Genomic DNA, 24,415 nt, shown 5'->3' with positions numbered 1-24,415 from the left:
TATATACCCTGTATGATTATTCAGTCCAGAGGACTGGATTGGAGGATGATTTTTTTTTTATTTTTTTGCAGGACAACAAGAGGACAGCAGGGGCCTGGCACCTGTTTCAACAAGCAACGAGTCACCCTGCTGGGTGTGGAAGCTGCAGAAGAGGACAGTCAGAGAACCTGTGCACTATTACAGTGGACACACCAGCTCCAAATCTGGACTTTAGATCATTAAAATGGGCCTCCTGGTCTTTATTCATGCTTTTATAGCAGCTGCAGACAGTAGGTAGATGAGGAAGGTGCAACGAAAGAAGGGTAAAACTTAGAAACAGTTCATTTTTTTTTTGTTTTTTTTTGTTCTTAATTAGTTCTTTTTAAGAGGTTAACTTTGACAGGGACCATTTACAAGATTAAACACAAACTACAAACTACAAATTGAGATTTACTATGATCCACACGTGAGGACAGTGTTTGTGTAATTCATTTTTTCTGCCAGTAGGGAGCAATAAAGAGCTGCACGTTTTACAGTCACGTGCAATAACAGTACTTGGCCCCTCCCCTCCCTCTACGTAATCCTTTCATTTCACCAACAGGAGGCGCTCGCAGCAAGCTCGTCCACGCATCACTGCGCTGACGCAAAACCTTTGACCCCCGCAAGTTTCCCACGTGGTTCAATGGAGGGGAACAGGGAAAACGTGCAGATCATCGAGAAGAGACCAGGGATGAAGAAGAAGGAGAAAACAGACAAGAAGAGGAGTTTAGAGGACGAACAGGAAGATCAGGTGAGGCGCGCTGACAGCCGGGGCCGAAGAAGAAGCGCAGTACTGGGAGACAGGAGTCAACTGCTCACGAGCTGGCTGTTAGCCGTTAGCATAAAAAAGGCAAAGCAAAACATTTTGTTGAGTAGTTTAACCCCATATAAGATGAAATATTGACATTTTCCAATAATTATTGCCGACGAAAAGGAGCCCATTGTGCATCTAATTAGACTTTAACCAGCTAACTACCGCAGGGTTTGTTAAAGTTTTGCGAAGAACTAGTTTAGTCTAAAATCGTCACTTTCTGAATTGAGTTCTGAATGGAGACAGGACTTCTAATATCAAGTCAGTTTTCCAGGTTTAAAGAAACAAATGATAGCGGGAGTTTGTCAGATAATATCTCTTCTTGTTTATTTTTTATTGTTTGTAATTTGTTTCATTGTAAACACAGCTACTAACACTGCTCATAGTTGTGCTGAGACCATAATACTAATTTTGTTAAACCTAAAAAGAAAATTATCTTAATAACTGCACCGAGAAACATTTGGTTTGACTGTTTTACCATTGTTATTATTATTTTGACAAAATTCTCAACCAACTTAGTTCAGTGACTGATAGTTTTAAGGTGTTTTGTTTTTAATTTCTAATAATTCTGTTTACTAATAAGGCAGTTTTATCATGCATTCTGCACAAATGCTATCACCCAATTTCTAATGCTTTTGTTTAACAGACACTCCTTTTATAGAATAACATCAGTTAATCTCTTTAAATGTTTAATTGTAAATATGCAGTAGGTTGGGGCTATAGTTGAATTGAGTTTTTTGAGTGCAGTCTGGTGTGACATGTCCCTCTTTCGCTCAGCTCATCGATTTCAACAAGAAACCTGTCAATAAAGATGAGGACGATGAAGATTTATCAGACAGTGAGGACAGTATCTACTCCGGACTGGAGGATTCTGGGAGTGACTCGGAAGAAGACGAGGAGGAGGGATCAGATGATGATGGTGGTGATGTAGATGATAATGCAGAGGATCAGAGTCTGGAGGTAAGTTTTTAACTTGCTTGTCTGAGTAACGGCTGATTGGCTGGTTGTGTTTCTCACATTCAGCCTGTGGAGTCACTCATGTGCTGTCGTCTGCAGGCAGAGGTAAAGAAGATTGAGGAAGAAGAAGAAGAGAGTGAAGAAAAGGAAGTGAAGAGAGAAGACGAGTATCAACATGACAGCTCAGATGAGGAGGTGGGAAGCCTCAGTTATCTCATGATCGACATGTATTCTGTCGGGTTTTCTGATATTTGGCACTTATTTTCGTTTACTTTCATTCATCCTTCATACATGTTCTGTCATTTTCTTACATCTGTATATTCTTTGTCAAAGTCACAGAACACAGTTCACAACTCATGCAATGAATCCAGCTCACGAAGGTCCATTTGTTTTCTGTTCTTGAGATTAGCTCATACATGTTTTATCTACACTGCTTTGTAGTCATAATGAGAACCTCAGGTTATCTATGAACTGGACTGAGTATTCACACCTCACAAGAATTCTGCAAAATATAACTAAATATAAGTATTAAGGTGTCTGCAGGACAGTTTAAATACAGCTAAATGTCTCCTCCTCTGCTGGTTTATAACAAACTCCAGTGTTCTGGTTGTTCTACAGGACATCAGAAACACAGTGGGCAACATTCCCATGGAGTGGTACAAAGATTTCCCTCACATTGGCTATGATCTGGATGGGAAGAAGATCTATAAGCCAATCAGGAACAAGGATGAGCTTGATGAGTTCTTGGACAAAATGGAGAATCCTGATTATTGGTGAGCTGGCTAGCTAAACGCATTTTACTCCACAGTTTCAGACGGGGAATATTAATGACACTAACGTGGTAATGCCTGCAGGAGAACAGTCCACGACAAGATGACGGCAAGCGACATTGTGCTGTCAGATGAGCAGGTAGACCTGGTGAATCGTCTGCAGAGAGGACAGTTTGGAGACGTCAACTTTAATGAGTATGAGGTAAAGTTACCCCTGAGCTTGTCCTCTTTAAACATTTAGATGTGTGTTTTAATTGTTGAGGGTAAAACCAGAAAAATGCAGTAAAATCATTTCTCTTTTTTTCTCAGCCCACAGTGGAGTTCTTCAGTAAAGATGTGATGATTCATCCAGTCACAAACAGACCTGCACACAAACGCAGCTTCATCCCGTCGTTGACTGAAAAGGAGAAAGTAAAAACCATAAAATGCTGCAGCGGCTTTGTTTTTTTTAACCTCTCTCAACCTGGATGACTCCACCTGTCTGTCTCACCTGTCTGCAGGTCTCCAAACTGGTGCATGCTATCAAAATGGGTTGGATTAAACCTCGGCGGGTGGAGGATGACAGCAAAGGGCGCTATTACGACCTGTGGGCCAGTGAGGACTCTTCTATTTCAGCCAAGCACAAAATGCACCTTCCAGCCCCTAAAATTCCTCTGCCTGGTCACGAGGAGTCGTACAACCCCCCACCTGAGTACCTGTTCACAGAGGAGGAGGTCGGTCATCAATCACTGCACTTGTTTAACGAATGAATCAGGGCAGATCTCTGAGGTCAACACACTGTCACTTTTTTAATCTTGTTTTTTGTCGTGTCTTCCCCTTTCCAGCAATCTCTGTGGGATCAGCAGGATCCGATAGACAGGAAGCTGACCTTCATTCCCAAGAAGTTCGACAGCCTCCGTCAGGTTCCAGCGTTTTCTCGGTTTATCCACGAGAGGTTTGAGCGCTGTCTCGATCTTTACCTGTGTCCCCGACAGAGAAAGATGAGGGTAACTATCACTCAGTTAGTCCTCCACCCACCAGATGGCGCTGTGTTTTAACACTGTGGCATGACTTATTCTGTCTCTCTGCCTGCAGGTGAATGTTAATGCTGAAGATCTGATTCCCAAACTTCCCAAACCAAAAGATCTGCAGCCGTTTCCGACAACTCAGTCTCTGGTAAAAACACCCATATAAACACTCCTGGTAATCAGATTACTTTGACCTGTAATTGTTTGTTTTGTACTCATATTTACCTGTGTGTTCAGGTGTATCGGGGTCACAGTGGTCTGGTTCGCTCCATCAGTGTGTCTCCATCAGGACAGTGGCTCGCTTCAGGTAATAACTGAACATTTATTTACACACTTTTTTTCAATTTGAGAAATTCCAATGGAAAAAGACAATATTTTTACTAATACATCTGCTCTCAGTGATGCAAATTAAGACTTAAAAAAGAAATGCAAAAAAACTTCTGCTCTCTAAATACAAAATGGCAGTTCACTCCTACACTTTTTGTCAAGCTTTAAGATATTTGTTCATTTAATGAAACACTCCAAAAAAGCTACCAGAATGCAACAAAACACTGCCTTAAATGACATTTTTGTTATTCTATAAAGTCATTAAGTTTGGAGCTTGTTGACTGAACTAAGATGCAGCTCAGATGTTTATCGGAGTAACTGGGTTTATTAAACAGCAGGATTTATCAGAGACGACTGGAAGAAGACACTTGTCAGCTCAGAGGAGATGTTCATAAACACTTCAAGATCTAATTCTAATTAATAATTACAAAGAGCTCTGGAAAACTCACTCAAAAGGCCTAGCGTTCCTTGAAGGAACGCATATCACCTGCCTCATTTCATGCCTAAATTTTAGAGCGTTTGGTCAAAACTTATGCTAAGCACAGTTTCATACAATATTACGAGATGTCCCGCTGAAATAACGTGTTAAGAATGACTTTGAGCTACTAACATTAAATTTTAGTTCTGTAAAATTGACTAAATATGCAGCCATTGACATGGCTAATGTCAATTATCTGTGGCCATCTTTAATTAAAATTATTCCAAATGATAATCAGTTGGAGATGCACATCTAATTAATACTTTTTGAAAGTTTCTTTAAAATCCGTCCAGTGGTTCATGAGAAGTTTTGCGAACACAGACAGACAAACATTTATGCACTCACACAACACAAGCAAAAACATTAAGGAGGTGGGTGATAAACATTTGACTTGAAGTAATAAATACTACATAGTTCTGTGGGTCAGTGTATGGAGAAGCCTCTAGTAAGTAAGTTGATAAAAGGTTAAAACCTTCGGTCTGATGTGAAGAGTGCAGCTGGTGTGAGTTTAGTTCCTGAGAGGAGTGTTGTGATGTGTGTTTGCGCTGTGTATTTTCTTCCCTTACAGGTAGTGATGACGGTTCTGTCAGGTTGTGGGAGGTGTGTACATCTCGCTGTATGAAAACGATCCAGGTGGGGGGATCTGTGAAGAGCATCGCCTGGAACCCAAACTCGTCTGTCTGTCTCCTGGCTGTTGCTGTGTAATTATCTGCTGGTTTTCCTGTTTTCATATCATCCGTATGGCTTCTTGCATTCTGAACAAACCGTCTGTCAGATTTAATAATTCTTTCTCTGACATCCTGTGTGTTTCTGTGGTTCTCAGGAACTCGGAGGTCTTGATTTTGTCTCCTGCTCTGGCAGACAGACAGGTGGTCTCGTCGTCAGAGCGACTTCTTGCTGCTCCTCAGGAGGAGGGGCCTTCAGAAGAGTCGGACACTGCTGTCTGGTCTGAAGCTGAGGGGGAGGAGCTAAATCAGGGCATCCGTCTCAAAATCCAACATCCTAAAGTGAGACGATACACCCAAGAAGGTGATTGGGAACTTTCTGATTCATGCCTGGACTGAACTGACCGGTTAGTCTTTGTCTCCTCAGCCTGTCCACCAGGTGACGTGGCATGCCAAAGGAAACTACCTGGCTTCAGTGATGCCCGACCATTCGAGCCACCTGCAGGTGTTCGTCCACCAGGTCAGCCGGAGGCGGAGCCAGAATCCTTTCAGGAAGAGCAAAGGCCTCGTCCAGTGTGTGTCCTTCCACCCTATCAGGCCCTACTTTTTTGTAGCCACCCAGCGGTCTGTCAGGATCTACAACCTGGTCAAACAGGAAATGACCAAAAAACTACAAGCCAACTCCAAATGGATCTCCAGCATAGCCATCCACTCGGGGGGTAAGTATTTCCACAAAGAAATCAGAGCTCCTCTGCACCAGCTGTTGATCAGTGCAAACTATTTGACCAATCAGAGCCTGAGTCTCACCTGTCTGCCTGTCTGCAGGTGATCATGTGATCTGTGGGAGCTACGACTGCAGGCTGAGCTGGTTCGACCTCGACCTCTCAACAAAACCCTACAAGATGCTACGGTACGTCCCGTCAGTCCTCCCAACATTTGTCAGAAGGATCAGATTGTCTCATAGCGTGAATCTTGACTCAGTGTTCACTCCGTTGTGTTCTTGTTTTATGTTTCCATACATTTATTGCAGTCCAACTACTTCTTGTCAGCAAAGTTATTCAGCATGCTGCATTGTATTTCTCTGGTTTTGATAATGTTTTGTTCATATTAATGATTTTGATCACTTCATGCCTTCAGACACCATAAGAAGGCGGTGAGGAGTGTGGCCTATCACAAAGGTTACCCTCTGTTTGCCTCGGCGTCGGATGATGGATCAGTGATCGTCTGTCACGGGACTGTTTACAAGTAAAACCACTATTCAGTATATTAAACACTTATTAATACAAAGGTCTTCTTGGGGGGAAAAACGCTTAACCTGTTCTTCTCCTCTCCAGCGACCTGCTGCAGAACCCGCTGATAGTGCCTGTAAAAGTTCTCAGAGGTCACGCAATCACTCACAACCTCGGTGTTCTGGACGTGACCTTTCACCCCACGCAGCCTTGGGTCTTCTCCTCCGGAGCTGATGCCACCATCCGACTATTCACCTAACAAGCTGCTCTTTGTGTCGCCTGCTGGTAAACCAGCTGAAACTGTCTGATTGTGGTGGAGGTGTCAAACTCCGGGTTGTTATTTCCCACAACAGAGAGGATGTCATCTCCTGTAGTTTATTTTACTGTTTGTATTCAATAAAATATGACATTCTTACTGTTCATTTATGCTCTTTCGGTTTTGAAACTACAACAACAACAAAAAAACAATTATCACTAAAGTGTAGGTTGGGTTTTTTTTTTTTTCACCTTCATGTTTTTCAAATGTTTTCAAATGATTTTTATCAGAGACGTAATCTAAGCCTAGATATTACCAAGTTATTTGTATTTTTTTCTTCGATTTTACTACTTTATTACGTGTATTTCTTGTCTAAACGATAATGGATTTTATTTAGAAAAAGATTAATAAATTACAAGCTTATGCAGTTTTTCTTTCTTCATGTACAAATAGCATTGAGTTAAAAATAACCATGATAAACACAGTTTGGATTTATTACTAAAGACGATCAAGCGTTTTTGTTTTGTTTTTACCTGTAAACACTACTCAGATTTAATTTCAAGATTATTCATGCATATAATGATGCATTTTATGTTGTTTGTTCAGATTTCTCGCACTTGTTACTCTACGGCTGGGTTTTGATTTTGAAAGGGTAACTTTTACGTCATTGACGTGTTTCCGCCGGAGCGGTTTCGGTGTGACACCAGATCATGACGGCGGAAGACCGGATCACACCGAATCGAGAAAACTGCGTTTACACCAGCTGTTACTGGTAAATCTGTTTCTACTGACTGTCTTAATGTGAAATGTGATCTGCCACGCAACTAAACACAATATACAAAAAATAAAAACGTGAAGTTAAATGCATAAAAATAAATAAACTGACAGTTTTCAGTGTAAAATAAACAAATTAATAACGAAACAAACATAAATCATTAAAATGTTGTTTCTAGTAAAATATATGTTATCACCTCGTGAAGCAGCAGCCTTATTTTTATTTATTTATCAATGATTTAGGGTAATGTTCCCAAAATTTGCGTGGATGACCTTCGGACAAATCTATGTTTATGTGTCAGCATTGTACAGAGTTTTTAAAATATTATTCTTAAAGTGCCTCAATGTTGAACTCTTAATCATCAAAATGTCAATAATTTATCTCCACTGCAGCACTGTCAGTAATATCTGGTTCTCTTGAAGTCTAATTATATGTGTTGTTTTTTTATTATTTGTTTTGCAGCGAAGAAAATGTGTGGAAGTTGTGTGAGTTTGTTAAAACAGAGAGAACTGCTCCCCTGGAAGAGCTGTTTGTGGTTTTCATCTCTAATGACAGCAGAATGGTGAGAATATGGAGCTGCTGGGAAAAAAACATTTAAATGTCCGACAATCATTGCCAAATTAACACGGACATAAGGACAACACAAACCACCTAATTATCTGTTACACAGTTTTATAACTCTTGTAACAAGTACAGCAAAAATATGCCATTAGTGATTATTTCAAGACTCTCCCACTTTCACAATCACTGCTTTAAACCTCACTTTCTAAAAGACGTTTGGTTGGTTTTTAGAGAACCGGTTGTATAAACCAGACTGGATGACACAAGGCTGGGTCCAGTCAAAAATCTGTGAGTTTTTAAAAAAGAAAAACATCTTCAGATTTTATGACTCATCACAGGAATATATAAAAGCAGATTGTGTACATCTACAACTGGTGGAATCAATTCAAGATGGCTGCTACAGCTAATCGACCTTAACCATAACAAAAACAGCTGTAACTCAGTCACTTTGAGCCTAAAATTGGTGTGGTAGTAGCTGTCACCCTCAACACACACTCTGAACACTAACGCATCTTGTAAGAGCTCATAATATTGCATGAGGTTGTGCATAACGTCGTTTACAAGGTTTGACCAAAATTGTTGCAACAAAAGAGTCTAAAACTCTGGCATGATAGGCGGCGGGCAATAAGCATTTCTTCAAGAAGTGTTTGGCCTTTTCTTCTTCTGAAGCTGATCATCAGAGATGATGTTTGTTCTCCATCAGATCCCTCTGTGGAAGCAGAAATCCGGTCATGGTGACCGCCCCGTCATTTGGGTCTGTGATTTCCCCTGCATATAACTATGATATTACAACAGTGTTATTATGACATCATTAATGGCGTCACTGCGTGCTTTAGGACTACCACGTGATCCTGCTTCAGGTGGGTCTTCAGTCGGACTTTCTGGTTTACGACCTGGACACTGAGCTGCCCTTTCCCTGCAGGCTGAGGCTGTACGCCGCTCAGGCTTTCCGCTCAGACCGCCACCTCAAACCTGAGTATCACAGGTAAAACTGCAGAGCCACAAAGGTGAACACACCTGAGTGACGTCAGAGTAACCCCTGCCCGTGTCCACGACAGGAAGTTGCGCGTGATTCCTGCAGACAGCTTCCTGTTGAACTTTGCGTCTGATCGATCGCACATGAAGAACACTGATGGAACCTGGAAGATGCCCCCTCCGTCTTACCCCCCCATACAGACTGCAGGTAACTTAATTTATAATATATACATAAAGAAAAATGATGATGTCATCTTGTTATGATGCGTTTCCTCCTCAGAGTGTCAGATGAACCTGGACAACTTCATCAGCATGAACCCTGCTGTCGGCTGGGGGACCGTATTCAGTCTGAATCAGTTCCTGCAGAAATACACAGGAAATCCATCCACAGCATCCTCTTCTTCATCTTCAGCTCAGTCTTCATCAGCAACAGCATCTTGATAGCTGTCATTTTGTGATTTATATTTTAGTTTTTGGAAATGTTGGAGCTTCCTTCTGGTCATAATGAACATTTGGTCAAATCATAAAGACAAACAACAAACTCTCTTTGTTTGTGTGGAGCTGTGAGACATCTCAGCTCTCCTCCACAGCTTCACCTCCTTCATACCAGCTCATGGAGCCCAGAAACACAAAGGTGGTGGGTCTTCAGTCTAACAATCCTCTGCACAGATCAGTCTAAAGACATTGATCCTTTGTTTTCTGTGACATCACATCTCGGAGAAGTCTTGCTCATTTACAAAGCAAAAAGAAATAAATTGTAACCTCCGTCCTTACTGACTTGACCGTCAGAGAATGAACAATAAATGGATCAGGTTTGAAGCTGGGTCGTGTTTTAATCATCTTTAATTCATATCTTAATAAAGGTGTTTTCTGGTTTAGTTTTCAGTCTGACCGTGATTAAAAAAAAACAGCTTTAAATTAATAAAGTATCACCTCAGGAACATTTTTGGCCTTTAAAATGAAGTTAGCCTGTTACTGAAGCTTATCTCAATAGAAAACAATCATTGAAACTTTACCCAGACTTTAAAGTCCAGATACTAACTTGTGTTAAATCTGTCAGATCAGAGGTGGTTATGTCATCTGCAGTCTGGTTGTTTTTAAAGACAATAAAGAGACAGAAACTGGTTCCACGTTCTTTTTAGCCACTGCAGTTAACACACAAAATCAGTAGAACGTGTTCAGCTACAAAACTACTTCCATCAGTCCTCAGTGAGTCCAAGTAGAGAGGGTCAAACACACAACTGGTTAAATAAATCAGATTAAATAAATTTAAACCAGGTTAAATAAATCTCATAGTGTTTGCATGTCAGGGTGGAAGGTGACGCTTTGTTGATAAAGTTATTTTTAAAGAGTATAATTACTTAAGAAGGTATGGATGGACTGCATAAAAGAACTTTCTTTTTATCCAGGACTGTTTTATTCAGTCATGATGACAGTATGTAAACTCCAGCAGGTGTATGGTCGTGCCATTAAAGAGACAGAAACTGGTTTGAGGTTCTGTTTGCTAAAATAGGTTATTATAAATAGATGCTCAGTAGAACCTGTTCATCCACAGGATCACACCTCTCACCCTGAGTTTTATAAGAATAACAGGAGTGGTTTGGAGGACATTGGCATTAATGTGGAGGATCAGGTGTGTTTAGTTTCAAATCATTTACTGGAAGAACCAACAGGCACAGATCAGCTTCAAACTCTGCAGTGCAACAGCCAAGGTAAACGTGTTTTATTTTATCCAATAGTTAATTAGAATTAAATGTAGTTTATGTTGTTTTAGTCTAAAGTGAGTTTTAACTTGTGGACTAAAATTTTCTGTTAGTGTTGCAGAGTCACTGTTTTTATAAAAAAAAAAAAAAATTAAGCTTTTTGCTTAAATGTTTTAAGTTTTCTGAAGACTGAACTCTGAATTCATAAAACCTGTTTGTCAAAGTGAAACTGAATTAATAAATTTATATTTTAGCTGTAGATGCCTAAAACAATAATGAACCACTGATACCTCTGGTTTGATATTGTTGAATGTCCTCTCTGAACGCTCCAAGTTCATTTAATGTTAATTTTATCACAGATTCTTAACTAATCAGTTCTCAAGAGGATGTTTTTGTTTGTTGTATGCTTACAGCTTCTCCTCAGAATAAACATGAACAACAGCAATACTGAATCAGACAAAGGAGGAGGTTGGATCAGCGCTCTTGGTTTGGCAGCAGCTGCTGGTGTAACTTTGGGTCTGGCTGCTTATTGTAAGTTACAGCCTTTAAAAAAGTTAATTCTGCTAAAATAAATAATTAAATTGACAAGCAGGTGTAAGGATTTTACCAGACTTTTGTTCATGATGCAATCAAAAGTCATTGTTAAATGTTTCTGTCCTGTTTGGGTTCACCACAAACAAATCCTAATTGACAAGTAACACTAAAAAGCTTTCTTCAAAATGGCAGCACTAAAAGTCAAATATTTTAAACTCCAAAACCAGAAAGCACTTTGAAATGTAATTCAGAAAGATGCTGAGAAACTGCTGCTGATTTCCGATCATTCCAGTTATCCTTCTGCTGTTTCTCACCTAATCAAAAACTGCACCACAAAGCAGGGATTGTGTCTTAGAAATAGCTTCAGCTTCAACATTGCTTTGTAGTTCAGGCCTCTGTTCAAGCTTCTTACTTCTTGTTTGTTTTTGTATTTTTTTACTCAGGCTGGGAAAATCATAACACCCAAAAAATGAAAGATATTCAACGGATGATTTTAAGACACCATGAATCCACTATACGTGGTCAGATGGTATCACTTATCACTACTTATAGATTTTCAAATGCAGCACCAGAAAACAGAACTGAAGTCTTAGGAAGTGAGACTGCAGTTCACAGAAACCTCGAAGCTTTATCTGTGTTGAATTATTTGGAAGACCTGCTGGTGGAAAGACAACATCTTTTCTGCAGCTACTTTAAATTGAAGTCTACTCGGAAGCAGTTGGAGGATGAGATCATGGAAAGTCCATTTCTGTCAAATAATCTTAAGTATCAGGAAGGTTTAGGGAAGATCTTCATGAAAGATCATCACTGTGGCTCCTGTCTGTCATACCTTTGGAATGGAGACAAAAGAAACAATGGAAAACTAATGTGGGAGTTCCTGAAGGTCTGGAGAAGTGATGTACTGGAAAGCATCCAAGACCAGCTTAACAAAAACTTGAAGAAAAATGTAAATTCCACTTTATTTTACCTTCCTCCATTTATGTCACTGTAAATTGTATAAATAACAGAATGATTTCAGTACTGAGGTTCATATATTTACATCTTTCTCTGCAGCTTAAAGATCCACAAACAGAGGAATCTACCCGTCCAGTTTCCAGCCCTGATGGTCGTACATAAATGTTTGCTGCAAAACCTGCTCTACATTATCTTTTATTTCTGGTCATTTAAACTGCAGAAATGAAGGTGTCTAATAAGTTTAAATTTTTAACTATCATTTTCCCTGTTTTATCCCATATCAATCCTCAATTCTCCCTGCTTATGGACAGTATGATCTGGTTTTTGTTGTTTTGTGGGCCTTTTATTATCCCTATTTTATTTGTTTTTATTTAATAACTAAAGTGTTGTGGTAATTGGTGCTTTTAAAAGGACACTTACATTTATGGTTTGGTTATACATTTGGTTTTGCTTTTCTGCATGTTTTCTTATTTTCAGAGAAGCAGCTTGGCACATTTTGTTTCTTACACTTGTCAGAATAAATGTTTTTGAGGTCATCTTGTCACTGCAACTTAATGACAGTACATCAGAATATTTGGTTTTTTTTTTGTTTGTTTTATTAAGACTACACCCAAAAGTTAAAATAAATACGAGTTTCACTCCAGCAGGCAGGAATCTCAGCACTGATCAGAGCAACTGGGTTAAAGATGTGTGAGCTGAGCTCTTTGTTGGACGGGACGGAGTGAGAGGAGCGGGGGGCTTTACAGCAGATGGACAGTTTTAAGAGGGGGGGATTTGTGTGGGGTGTTGAGCCCCAAATAAAAAGGAACAAAAGAACAGCTGCTGTTCAGAAAGTGAGACTCCCTAACAGACAACAGATGTGATATTATTAAAACAGAACATAAGCATGGGCAAAAATGTGGGGTTTTTTTAATATCTGAAATGGGAGTATAATGCTTTTGACAAATGGAAGGCACTATGCAAAAATAATGTTAAGAGTTTTGTCTGATCATCTCATGTTTACTCACCTAGATTGAACCAGAGGACTAACAAAAGCAGCACTGATGAATGGAGATTATGGAGAAAATAGTCGAATCAAATCAGTGACACAAAAACTAAACCCTGGACCACCATGAAACAGATTAAAGCTCCTGATAAAAATAAAATGCAGTTTTATTGGAAAATAAATAATAATTAAGAAAAATGAAATGAGTTAAGTTAAGAAGCATGTAAATGTGTTGTATTAAGTTAAGAAGCATGTAAATGTGCTGTAAATAAGCAGAGCTCCGGGCGGTGGGCGGAGCTTCACTCTCACTCTCCGCTGAGTCTGTTGTCGTTCAGCCGACGGGAAGCTAACACCGAACCGGAGCCGCGAAGATGCCTCGGCGCTGGGGCTGACACGCAGAGACAACCTCCGTCACTTATCTCGTGTTGACCCGGTTTAGCTGCCCCGGGCTCCGGGGTTTCACGCTCCCGGTGGAGGACTGGAGGGTGCTGGGAGGGGGCGAGAAAGCCGAGTCGCTCCGGTTAGCATGTTGCGGCTAATCGGCCAGTTTCTTCATCGTTAGCCGCGGAGAACCCCCGGCTAGTTAGCTTGTGGAGCTTTCCTTGTGTCGCCGCGTTATTTCAAGATACCACCTCCTCCTTGTGTAGCCAGATAGCAACATTTTATCACAATATGCGTTGCTGTGTTGAAACAGCGGAGCTTGTTCTCGGGGTAAAGCCTTGGATGAGCGTCCGATCTTTTGCTGACAGCTAACAGGTAACGCTAGCTGTTAGCTGGAGCTACAGCTGGGCTCTTGATGTCTTTGTTTCCAGCAGCAGCAGCAAGCAGTTTATGATGTGAGAGCAGGTTGGCCGCGGTCGTTAGCACAGCTAGCTGGTAGGATAGATTAGTGTAGATGCTCGGTGGACGGGTGGAGCAAGAATCTCAGCTCGGTTCTTCACTGTGGTCAGCTGACATGCAGCGCTCGGTTCAGTGACCTTGGACTCATCTTCCACATCAGATTAACCAAACTAAGCCTCGCAGCTGGTGGAGACACAAGGGTTATTATGGCCCTCAGAGCAGACTGCAGGCAGAGTCTCGTCTACCTGATCATCCTGGCAGGTGAGTCCACTAACTCCTCGTCTTCTGGACTCAGGTTCATGATGTTTGACCATTATTATGTCGCTTTTAGTTCTAGGTTAATATGAACATCGTGACAGCTTTGTTGAGCCTTACTCCTCTCATGTAATCTCATCATTTTCTCTAGAAAGATGTTTATTATCTTTAAAATCAGCCTTATGATTTACAGGAACTTGAAATTCAAATAACATCATATTATTATTATTCAGCAAAGGATGCAATGAACTGTTATTTACTAAATGAAAAGAGATTATACCGTCTCATAATCCTCTATAGCGCAAACATTTTAAATGATTCACTAATGCCATATATGAAATAAAACAAAGCACAAAAATTACTTTTACTCATGTAGTTAGAATAATCATATATGTTTCCATTTTGTTGTAAACATCAATAAAATCTTTCCTTCTTATTATGTTTTTTATCACAGTAAAGGGGAAACAGAGGCACATAGCCTGTTTTTTCCCCTTTCTTTCTTAATAATTCACTCAAAATCTTTGTTTGCAGTCATTTCAGACTTCAGCTCTGTGTAAAAAAAACAAAAACAGTAAACTTGATTGAACTTTGATCACAATACAAATGAGACTAAAACTTTGTCATTCAGACCTTCCTGCCAGGTTAGTATGATGTAACAGACAAAGTTCTGCTAAAGATAGACTAAACAGATTTCCTTTTAATTTATTTTTGACTCTCCTTAATAATTTACACCTTGTTTTTTGTTTTGTTTTTTCCCAGGATCCATTGCTGCTTCTCAGAGAAATGACAACGTCTATGTGTCTGGATTTTCTAATGGTGAGTTTGCAATCATTCAGATATCTCAACTCTGTTGTGATGACGGTTAAGACTCTGTTAAGACTTGTACTTGCAGAGCAAGTCTTGACAGAGTCGTTCCCCTGCTCCTCCCATTCAGGTTGTGGCGATGTGGCGGAGCTCCTGCGGGCGTCTAGCGGCATCATCACCAGCCCTGGTTGGCCCTTTCAGTACCCGGCTCGGCTGAACTGCAGCTGGAACATACGAGCACGACCCGGAGACTCCATCACTGTCAGGTATCACAAACTGTTTCCTGATAAACAATCAGAAATAAAAGTGTGTGAATAAAAAGTTGGTCAGGGGACGTATGTGGAGGACATTGTTTTAATGTTCAATATCACGGCTAAATGGCTTAATGTCACTTAGTAAGTTACACCATGTCCACATTTAAACATTAGCAATTTCTATATTTATAAACTTGGCCTTTTGTTTTGGCAGACTTGGCAAAGTTCACCTATTTTTGCCTGAGGTTAGAATTTAGGAAAGCTTAATGTCAGCCTGCTGTATCTTTTCCACATCCAGTTTATATTTGTGCTCAAGTCATTTCAGCCATCTTGTTTATCAGTTTGAGGTTTTGCTGAGAAATTTGAAGAAGACTTTCTTGTCGATTCCATCCACAAGAATCTTTATGCCTCAGGTTACAACCCTAACTATATATAAAAGTGTTTTCTTGTCCCTTTCTACAGTTTCCAGGACTTTGACCTCCAGGGTTCCCATCACTGCACTTCAGACTGGATGTCCATCAGCAGCTACAGAAGCCTGGACGGCCTGCGGGTTTGTGGTTCGTCGCTGCCACCCCCTTACATCTCCTCCCAGGACCACGTCTGGATCCACTTCCACTCTGATGACACCCTGACGGGGAAAGGTTTCAGATTGTCCTACATCTCCGGTAAGAATGATGTGTTCAGTCTGTGAAGCTGTGCTGCGTTACTCTGCTGTCAGATTTTTTTTTTTTTCCCATGCTGCAGTTTTTTGAACTGACGTTCTTTCTGTCCTAACCTCCATTTGATCACCAGGACTCAGACTTTTGTTGTTGTTGCATAACAGTTGTGTCGAGAGCAGCCTGCAGTGATGCAATGATTTAATCTTGGATTAGAGTCTGATGTAAATCCTCTAAACAAGGACTAAAAAAGAGAGGCGAGGAGGAGCACAGAAAGCTTTATCCCTGTTAGTAAAATGTTTTCAGGTGGCTGGTGGCCATACTTAAAAATAAGATTCTTGTGGTTTTAGGGAAACCGGAGGCATCCAGCTGTGACGTCGACCAGTTCCACTGCTCTAATGGGAAGTGCATCCCAGACTGGTGGCGCTGTAACTCCATGGACGAGTGCGGTGACAATTCAGATGAGGAGCTGTGTGTGGATTCACCATTCTCCTTCCAGCCCTGTAATCTGAACCAGTTCCCCTGCTTGTCCCGTTACACCCGGATCTACACCTGCCTGCCGCACAGTCTGCGCTGTGACGGCAGCATCGACTGCCAGGTAAAAGGCCATTTGTGTCACACGCCAGGCAGACTGCCATCAAAATTAATGGAATAAATTTTATGTAGTCTGTCAGAATTTTACACTTTTTTTGATTAAAATGAATAATTGACTTTTCAGGACCTTGGCGATGAGATCGACTGTGACGTTCCCACTTGTGGCGAGTGGTTAAGGAACTTCTACGGTTCCTTCAGCTCTCCGAACTACCCGGATTTTTACCCTCCAGGAAGTAATTGCACATGGCTGATTGACACCGGAGACCACCGAAAGGTAACCTCTGACCTTTAAGCTCAAACCAACATCCTGAGAACAGAAATAGTTGAATTGGGGGAAGTTTAAAGAAGCTCTCCAGCAACTTCCTCTTTGATCTTTAAACTAATAGCTTCATCTTTCTCCCTGCATCCTCCTCTCGCAGGTTATCCTGAGGTTTACAGACTTTAAGCTCGATGGGACGGGTTACGGTGATTATGTTAAAGTTTACGATGGTCTTGAGGAAAACCCTCGGCGCCTCCTCAGGGTGCTGACTGCGTTCGACTCCAGAGCACCAGTCGCTGTGGTTTCATCTTCTGGTCAGCTCAGAATTCACTTCTATGCTGACAAGATCAACGCTGCCAGAGGATTCAACGTCACCTACCAGGCGAGTTGCTCTGATCTGACATCGGAGATGTTCTAAAACTTCTAACCTTTGCTATGCTGCTTTACCTCTAGGTGGGTTGATTCTGTTTGACCCGTTTTTGTGTCTGTGTTCTTTAGGTGGATGGGTTCTGCCTGCCCTGGGAGGTTCCCTGTGGAGGAAACTGGGGGTGTTACACGGAGCAGCAGCGGTGCGACGGCTACTGGCACTGTCCAAACGGTCGGGATGAGCTGAACTGTTCGTCCTGTCAGGAGGACGAGTTCCCCTGTTCCAGAAACGGAGCCTGCTACCCTCGCTCAGACCGCTGCAACTACCAGAACCGCTGCCCCAACGGCTCTGACGAAAAGAACTGCTTCTTCTGCCAGCCTGGAAACTTCCACTGCAAGGTGTGACGGCCTGCATGTGCACACACGCAGACTCAAACTCATCTGAACAACTTTCTCTTTTGTTGATTCACATTTTAACCTATCCCTCAGTAACTGAGCTGAATGATAGAACAGTTGTTCATCTTTTATGTGACAAAAAGGTTTGACAGCATACATTTTGCAGAAAGCAGTAAGAAACATCTTTACTAATGTGTCAGTAAGTCAGAAATTGTTTTAGCTGGAGAACCATTAAAGAACCCCCTTTTTCCCCCCCCCACCCATCTGAGTCACCTCAGACATTACATCAGTGTTAATATTTTCTCCAGCACCAGTTTCCAGTATGTTAGAATATTGTGGTGACCATGGTAAGACGGTTTGTCTCCTCCACGGATCAGTGGGTTACCTGTAACCGTTTTCAGATGCTGTTGCAAATGCCAATCTTCTTTTTTAAATATCTTTTGCGAAGCTGACTGTCATTTATAAACACTGTTTAAATCAGGATCATTAAACCCTAAAAAACTAGAGAGAAGGGAATATAATTTCACATCTAGCTTCACGATTCTGTAAAAATGAAGAATACAAAAAACCTTGAATCTTTGACCTTTTACCTCTGCAGAATAACCGCTGTGTGTTTGAGTCGTGGGTTTGCGACGCTCAGGACGACTGTGGTGACGGCAGCGATGAGGAAAGTTGCCCCATCATTGTTCCCACCAGAGTCATTACAGCAGCCGTCATCGGCAGCCTGATCTGCGGCCTCCTGTTGGTCATCGCCCTCGGCTGCACCTGCAAACTCTATTCGCTGCGCATGTTCGAACGCAGGTGAGGACATCTGAGACGTCTCCTCTGATTGGTCACTTTTTCTCGTTTCGATGTAAGCTGCGGGAATTCTCGTCAACCTTTGTGAGATTCAGACTCCAGTTGATTGTTGCAGGTCGTTTGAGACCCAGCTCTCCAGAGTGGAGGCGGAGCTGCTAAGGCGGGAGGCTCCGCCCTCTTACGGTCAGCTGATTGCACAGGGACTGATTCCACCAGTTGAGGATTTTCCAGTTTGCTCTGGGAGTCAGGTACATAAACACTGTCTGTATACAAACTGCTTACTCTGATGAAAGCTGCCAAATTAGTTTATTTTAATTATTGTTTTTTATCAAGCTAGACATGTCAAAAAATTTAAAAGCTCCTTTAATTCTTACAATTTATCTCGCCACACAGTTGTAATTGATCAGAAATGGAAACGTTTTGCATGTTTTTAGTTCTACACATTTGCTGTGAAACCAATAACCTCTAGAGGTCTTGATAGCCAGAAAATAGATGCTCTACAGTTACAAGAGATACTCTAAACTATTCAGAAAAAATCTTCCAAATATCTGAGTATGTTTATTTGCATCACTCCTGCTTCTGCAAATAAAAAGTTCCAGTTGTGAGTGAAACAGATCACAGATCAGGTGAGATGTTAAAAATTGTTTCATCTCTTCCTGTTTGTCCTCAGGCATCTGTCCTGGAAAACCTCCGTCTGGCTGTTCGGTCTCAGCTTGGCTTCACCTCCCTCAGACTCCCCTCCTCCGGTCGTCGTAGCAACCTGTGGCGCAGACTCTTCACCTTCTCCCGATCCCGCCGGTCTGGTTCTTTGGCTCTGGTCTCTGCGGACTTGGAGGACAGCTCTGGTACTGGGAGCACTGGGAGTTCTGGCTCCGATCTGCTGTCTCCAGACTCTGATGACACGGATACAGAGGGTGAGCGAGGGAGGGAGCGAGGTGTGGGTGCGGTAGGTGGGCCTGTTGCCCCCCTCCCTCAGAAGACCCCACCCCCCTCTGCTGTAGAGGCTGTTGTGTCGGTGACGGCATCTGCAACCTCTGTGACCCCAACGCCAAGCCGAGACCGAGGCCGCGACCGCTCCAGAGAAGCTCCGCCCCCCTCCAGCCCTGTCACTGTGGTGACCTCTAGTCCAGATCCTGAATGTCGCAGTGATGCTTCAGAGCTCCAAGCTTCTTCCTCCTCTACCCTGCAGCGCCTGGCCCAGAACCTACACCGCCTCGCTAGAAACCTAACCCGAACTAACCAGAACCAGCAGAACCAAACCTGGACCAATCACAGCCCACTCCGCCAGCTGGAGACAGGAAGAAGCAGCGCTGATACCGCCGAGCGACGAGAGAGCAGAGAGGAGGAAGAAGATGTGGAGCTCCTCATCCCTGCCTCCGACTCTGACTCGTCCTCCTCTTCCTCTCTGGTCAGTGACATGCGACAGCCTCTCCTGGAGCCCCACCCCTCCTCCACCACAGGCCTGGCCCCCCATCATCACCGTGGACACAGTGGTCGAGGAGGGCGGGATGGCACATGTGAACACTGTGGGATGGTCCACACGGCTCAGATCCCCGACGCCTGCCTTGAGGCCACGGGTAAGACGGAGAGCAGCGACGACGAGCTGCTGCTGCTGTGCTAACAGGCTAACCTGCCAGCTAACATGCTAACTGTCCTGTTTCATACTCCTCTCATTTAGCTGGTTAAGATGCTAACGGATCCACTAACTAGACAACCTAACCTGCTAACAGACAGGCTACCACATCTCACACTTACCTACTGCTGGCTAACATGCTAACTTATTTTCTTTTTTTGTAGTCTGGGCATAAAGTTAGCTAACAGGTTAAACCCGTGGCTAATATTCTAAGTAACATTAACTTTTTATTTTTAAGTAACTAGTTAATACGTCAAATAGTAGCATCTCAGATAGCTTTCCAAGATGCTAACACCCCATACTGGTCTACAGCTAACTTGTGTTAGCATGCTAGCTGGATTAAAGGTTAGCTCTCAATGATGTCGGAGATAAATCAGAGACTCAGGAGTGATGTCACTGATTCCTGTTGGTACGACCACGTAAACTGTTTGTTGTTTCCCTGGTCCGTCTGTTTACCACCTGCCTACCTCCCGCCCTCGCTCCCCTCGCAGGCCGATGTTCTGCCCGTCGGTACGAGTGTAAAAAGATTCCTGATGGAACAGACTGACGGTTCCCTATAGACGTGAACTTTACATTTTGATAAGGAACCCATCTGACCCAGGGATGTGTGGGAACTCCTGGTCAGGTGGGTATATATTCAAAGGTCCCTCCATTTTAAAGGCTGCTGGTTGAGTCGATTTTAAGGGAATGACGAAGATCATGTGACCAGTATAGTTTTCCAAAGATGGCTTCTATTTTAGGATTATTGGTTTTTTTGTTTGTATTTTTATTGTTATTTGGTAGCCAACAAGGCCCGATGATGATTAAGTTCAAGCTTAAGTATGTGAGATTTTGACACCAGCTGTCAGCCATGAGGTGTGGTCGATTCGTACAGCTGTTCCAGAAACTAAATGTTTCACCACGCTGCCTGAGATTATGTGAGGCATGCAGTAACGACTGACTCATACACGCGTGTATATTGATATATATCTTAAACAAGATAAAGTTCAGTTATGAAAATTGTCAGAAAATGTTTACTTTCTGTCAGATTCCCTGGGTTACACCTTTTATTAGTAGTGACAAAAACAAAGCACAACAGAGATCATTTCATTAAGCTTTTTATTTATTTTTTTGTATTTTTGAAGAGCCTAATCATCGGTACTTAGAACTGATCCAACACATTTTGGGATTTTTGCAGCTGATGCTAGTCTACGTCCCGCAGGTCACATGACCTTCGTCATGAGCAGTTTCAGGCTGAGGTTAAAGTCTTATCCTTGTGCGGTGTTGTGTGTGTCTGATCACCTCTTACTATAGGAATAGGCTACCGAAAGGTGTCTGACTAAATAAGAGCCGAGACTACAAATGTAGGGCAGCATTTAAAGATGTTTTTATAATTAAATGGTCACATAAGCATCACAACCAGGACCAAAAGCAGACTGGCAGCATTAGGTACACTTGGATTATAAACAGTCTTCTTTTGTGGCTCCTTTTCCTTCCCAAACTGAAGCCATTCAGATGTCTGTATTTCTGATCTTTGTTACTGTTTTTGGTACTCATTTGACCTTGTGTGAGTGTGACTGTGTATATTTATTATTATTATTATTATTATTAATAACACTATGGTTATTATTGTGTTAATTTGCTGTTGTGTAGCTGTTTTTCTGACCTGCATGATTCGATTTGTTTGGTGTTTTTTCTTTGAGTCTGTAAAACCTGATAAACTGCACTAAAGATTAAAGGTTCACATTCAGTGAGTTGACTCCAGAGTTTTGATCTTAATGTTGTCACTTTCAAACATCACACTCAGGTCCAGATTTTCATAGTTGGCTCGTCACCGCCCCCTGTTGGAAAGGTTTGACCCTGCGTGGACTTGAGGATCAGTGGCAGACTCCTGTTTTGTCCTTAAATTTTTTCCACCATTTATCACTCACTGCCAGAAGGTGAAAGGCGGGCGATAATGTTTTTGGTTGGTCTGTCAGCAACATATTATATGAACCACTCTCCGGGTTTTTATCAAACTCAAAAAGTAATTATTGGATGTAACGCTGCAGCTGCTTAATGTTTTGGAGTCAAGATGGCTGCCATGGCCACCTGATCTTAAAAAAAACACAACAATGGTTACACCTCAGTCAATTTTACTAATACTGAGCTAAAATTCGGTGTGGTAGTAGCTGAGGCTGATCCCTTTGAGTTTGAGCACTAAAAGATGGAGAAATATCTTTGTCATTAACTGATAGCTTTCGAAACTACGTGATGAATTTTAATTAAACTTTGGATGTGCCTCTACAACTGATTAACTTTAGGGGTCAGTACAATTCAAGATGGCCACCACATTAGCCAACACAACAGCTTTGTCAGTTTTACAGATATTGAACTAAATTTCAGTGTGGTAGTAGCTGAGAGTCATTCACAACACATACTCTGAGGGCATAAAATCATTTTCAAGGTTTGACCAAAACGGCTACAACTCAGTTCTCTTTGTCTAAAACCTGAAAGCTACAGTTTCACTTTTTAAAACTGTTTAAACGTAAAAGATTAACCCACACTTTGAGAAGCTGGAACATTTTCCTTTTGTCACACAAACCAAAAGCAGTCTTTCTGACGTACAATCATCTTTAATTGGACTAATGTGCATGTTTTTGAACTAGGCGAGGAACAGGCACATAAAGAACATTCAAATGTGAGGTGAAAGGGCGTCCGATTCACTACTAGACTAAAGAATAAAAAATAAATAATTAAAATAAAATATTTAAATGATTTGCAAATCATTGCATTCTGTATTTATTTACATTTTACACAGCATATTTTTTTTTTGAACAAGGCTGTATCAAACATAGCAGCAGAACTTTAAACCTTGAAGGACAGAAAATGTTTGAGAACCTTTAAAGTCACACTGAGAACCCGAGAACGCTGAAGAATGACTTGTGTTTGAAACAGACTTATATCACAGATATTTTACAAAATAAGAACGATTTGAGAATCATTTATTTTCCTGTTTTCAGGCGACATTCCCATGTTTTCACGGTTTTATTTTCTGGTTGTTTTTTTGTTTTTTTTCCTCCAGTTGATATCTTTTGTTCTAATCTTTTTATCGTTCCATGCAAAAACATAAAAAAGCAGACCTCCATGTTCTCGCAATCTCCTCCAAAACTCCACAAAGTGAGTCTTAAGGTCCCGGACGTGTCCCCCCAACTGTCACATGACTCCCGAGGAGCTGCTGTGATTGGCTGGCAGCTTGAAGTCATTTTGGCCTCTTCTTTTCAAAGCGTGGCTCCGCCCTCTCTGATTCCATAAACGGCACCTCCCTCCCCAGATGACATCATCATCATGGCACTGGTACGTCATCGCGTGACATCATCATGCAGCATGCAGCAGCACAGGAGGATCACTGGACTTTTTTTTTTTAAACCCCTCCCAGCGGCGGTGTGTCCCCTTCCTGCTCGCTCTTGGCCCCTTTCTGAGACGACACGGTCAACTCCGTCTCCCGATGCTACGATTTGCTGCCTTCTGTCTCCTTATTAGCTAGTGGGGCCAAGGCTGGGTCCACCAGTGAGGTGGCAGGAAACAGTTTAAACCAGCCAATCACCATGTTGGACAGGTCCAAATCGTCCAAGAGGATCTGAGCAGCGCCCATGAAGGATTTATGGTCCATTCGTCCGTAGTCGCCCCAGACGATGATCTACAGAAACCAATCACAGCAAAGATCACTCATGAGTTTAATGCTGCGTTTGATGGCAGCTGGGAAATCAAAGTTTCCAATCTCTGACTGCATCTGACTCGTCTGTGAGGTCAAGCCGAGTGTTTACCTGCAGCACTTTTCCTTCAGGGTTTTCTTCAAACTGCAGCTGCTGCTGATAAAGAGGATCGAGAGTTTTTCTCGCCAGACGAGTTCTCCTCTTTAAGACACACTTCCCATTGTCCATTAAATACACCTTCACATAGGGAGCTGCAAAACACACCAATTAATTATTCTGTCTTAGTCTGCATTAGATACACAACATGACAAAAAGTCTAAATTTGTTTTTCATAAATAATAAAATAAGGCCTTTAAATCAATACAATGTTAAACTTCTGTAGTTTGAATTTTTTTAATTCAGCGTGCCATTATTCACAGGAGGGCTTACTTATAATCAATTACAGGCTTTTAAAAATAAATCTGATTGAAACATGATTGTTTTTACAAAAAAATATTTATAATTCTGGTCAGTTCTTCAGAGTTTGAGTGAATTTTACTACAATGCAGTTTAGAAGACTGCACTACAAACACTATAATACAACAGAATGACGTAAAAAATATTAAATTACATTAAATCAGTGGAATTAGAGCCACCAGGTGGCGCTGTGAGGTCTTTACCTGAACATCAGAAGCACTTAAAGTACAGGTGCTAGTCATAAAATTAGAATATCATGAAAAAGTAGATTGATTTCAGTAATTCCATTTAAAAAGTGAAACTTGTATATTATATTCATACATTACATACAAACTCAAATGTTTATTTCGTTTAATTTTGATGATTACAAATGAAAATCTCAAATTCATCATATCAGAAAATTAGAATATTACTGAAGACCAATA

At 41.6% G+C, this 24,415-nt stretch overlaps 4 protein-coding genes across 7 annotated transcripts in view; 3 read left to right on the top strand and 1 right to left on the bottom strand.

Moving 5' to 3' along the window:
- The first annotated feature begins 611 nt into the window (after window positions 1-611).
- On the top strand, window positions 612-6,682 carry bop1 (BOP1 ribosomal biogenesis factor). Its single transcript, XM_017429615.3, has 16 exons — window positions 612-769; window positions 1,607-1,789; window positions 1,886-1,981; window positions 2,405-2,559; window positions 2,641-2,758; window positions 2,866-2,967; window positions 3,057-3,269; window positions 3,381-3,542; window positions 3,631-3,711; window positions 3,801-3,870; window positions 4,937-5,069; window positions 5,192-5,375; window positions 5,461-5,752; window positions 5,859-5,943; window positions 6,171-6,278; window positions 6,368-6,682. The coding sequence occupies exons 1-16, from the start codon at window positions 662-664 to the stop codon at window positions 6,519-6,521; spliced, it is 2,244 nt and encodes a 747-aa protein (XP_017285104.1). The 5' UTR covers window positions 612-661; the 3' UTR covers window positions 6,522-6,682.
- Window positions 6,683-6,802: 120 nt separating this feature from the next.
- Window positions 6,803-9,648, top strand: wdyhv1 (WDYHV motif containing 1). Its single transcript, XM_017429627.3, has 6 exons — window positions 6,803-7,290; window positions 7,756-7,855; window positions 8,558-8,608; window positions 8,691-8,839; window positions 8,913-9,037; window positions 9,110-9,648. The coding sequence occupies exons 1-6, from the start codon at window positions 7,229-7,231 to the stop codon at window positions 9,268-9,270; spliced, it is 648 nt and encodes a 215-aa protein (XP_017285116.1). The 5' UTR covers window positions 6,803-7,228; the 3' UTR covers window positions 9,271-9,648.
- A 3,655-nt stretch (window positions 9,649-13,303) lies between these two features.
- On the top strand, window positions 13,304-21,603 carry lrp12 (low density lipoprotein receptor-related protein 12). Its single transcript, XM_017429719.3, has 11 exons — window positions 13,304-14,106; window positions 14,860-14,916; window positions 15,035-15,170; window positions 15,621-15,823; window positions 16,165-16,412; window positions 16,533-16,682; window positions 16,828-17,049; window positions 17,166-17,432; window positions 18,028-18,230; window positions 18,343-18,475; window positions 18,898-21,603. The coding sequence occupies exons 1-11, from the start codon at window positions 14,052-14,054 to the stop codon at window positions 19,846-19,848; spliced, it is 2,625 nt and encodes an 874-aa protein (XP_017285208.1). The 5' UTR covers window positions 13,304-14,051; the 3' UTR covers window positions 19,849-21,603.
- Window positions 21,604-22,888: 1,285 nt separating this feature from the next.
- The window catches only part of LOC108243944 (regulating synaptic membrane exocytosis protein 2), a 32,343-nt gene continuing 30,816 nt past the window's right edge, over window positions 22,889-24,415 (bottom strand). For 3 of the 4 annotated variants that reach the window (XM_037975894.1, XM_037975895.1, XM_037975896.1), the window contains 2 exons: window positions 23,646-23,785; window positions 22,889-23,518 (listed from right to left, as the gene is read on the bottom strand). In XM_037975894.1, coding sequence (XP_037831822.1) covers window positions 23,330-23,518; window positions 23,646-23,785 — 329 coding nt within the window. In that variant the 3' untranslated portion in view covers window positions 22,889-23,329. The remainder of the gene's footprint in view (window positions 23,519-23,645; window positions 23,786-24,415) is intronic. The other variant, XM_025008930.2, reaches the window with a different exon arrangement.

This window comes from Kryptolebias marmoratus, linkage group LG5, assembly GCF_001649575.2.
Source record: "Kryptolebias marmoratus isolate JLee-2015 linkage group LG5, ASM164957v2, whole genome shotgun sequence".
NCBI lineage: Eukaryota > Metazoa > Chordata > Actinopteri > Cyprinodontiformes > Rivulidae > Kryptolebias > Kryptolebias marmoratus.
This window is presented reverse-complemented; position numbering and strand designations above follow the sequence as displayed.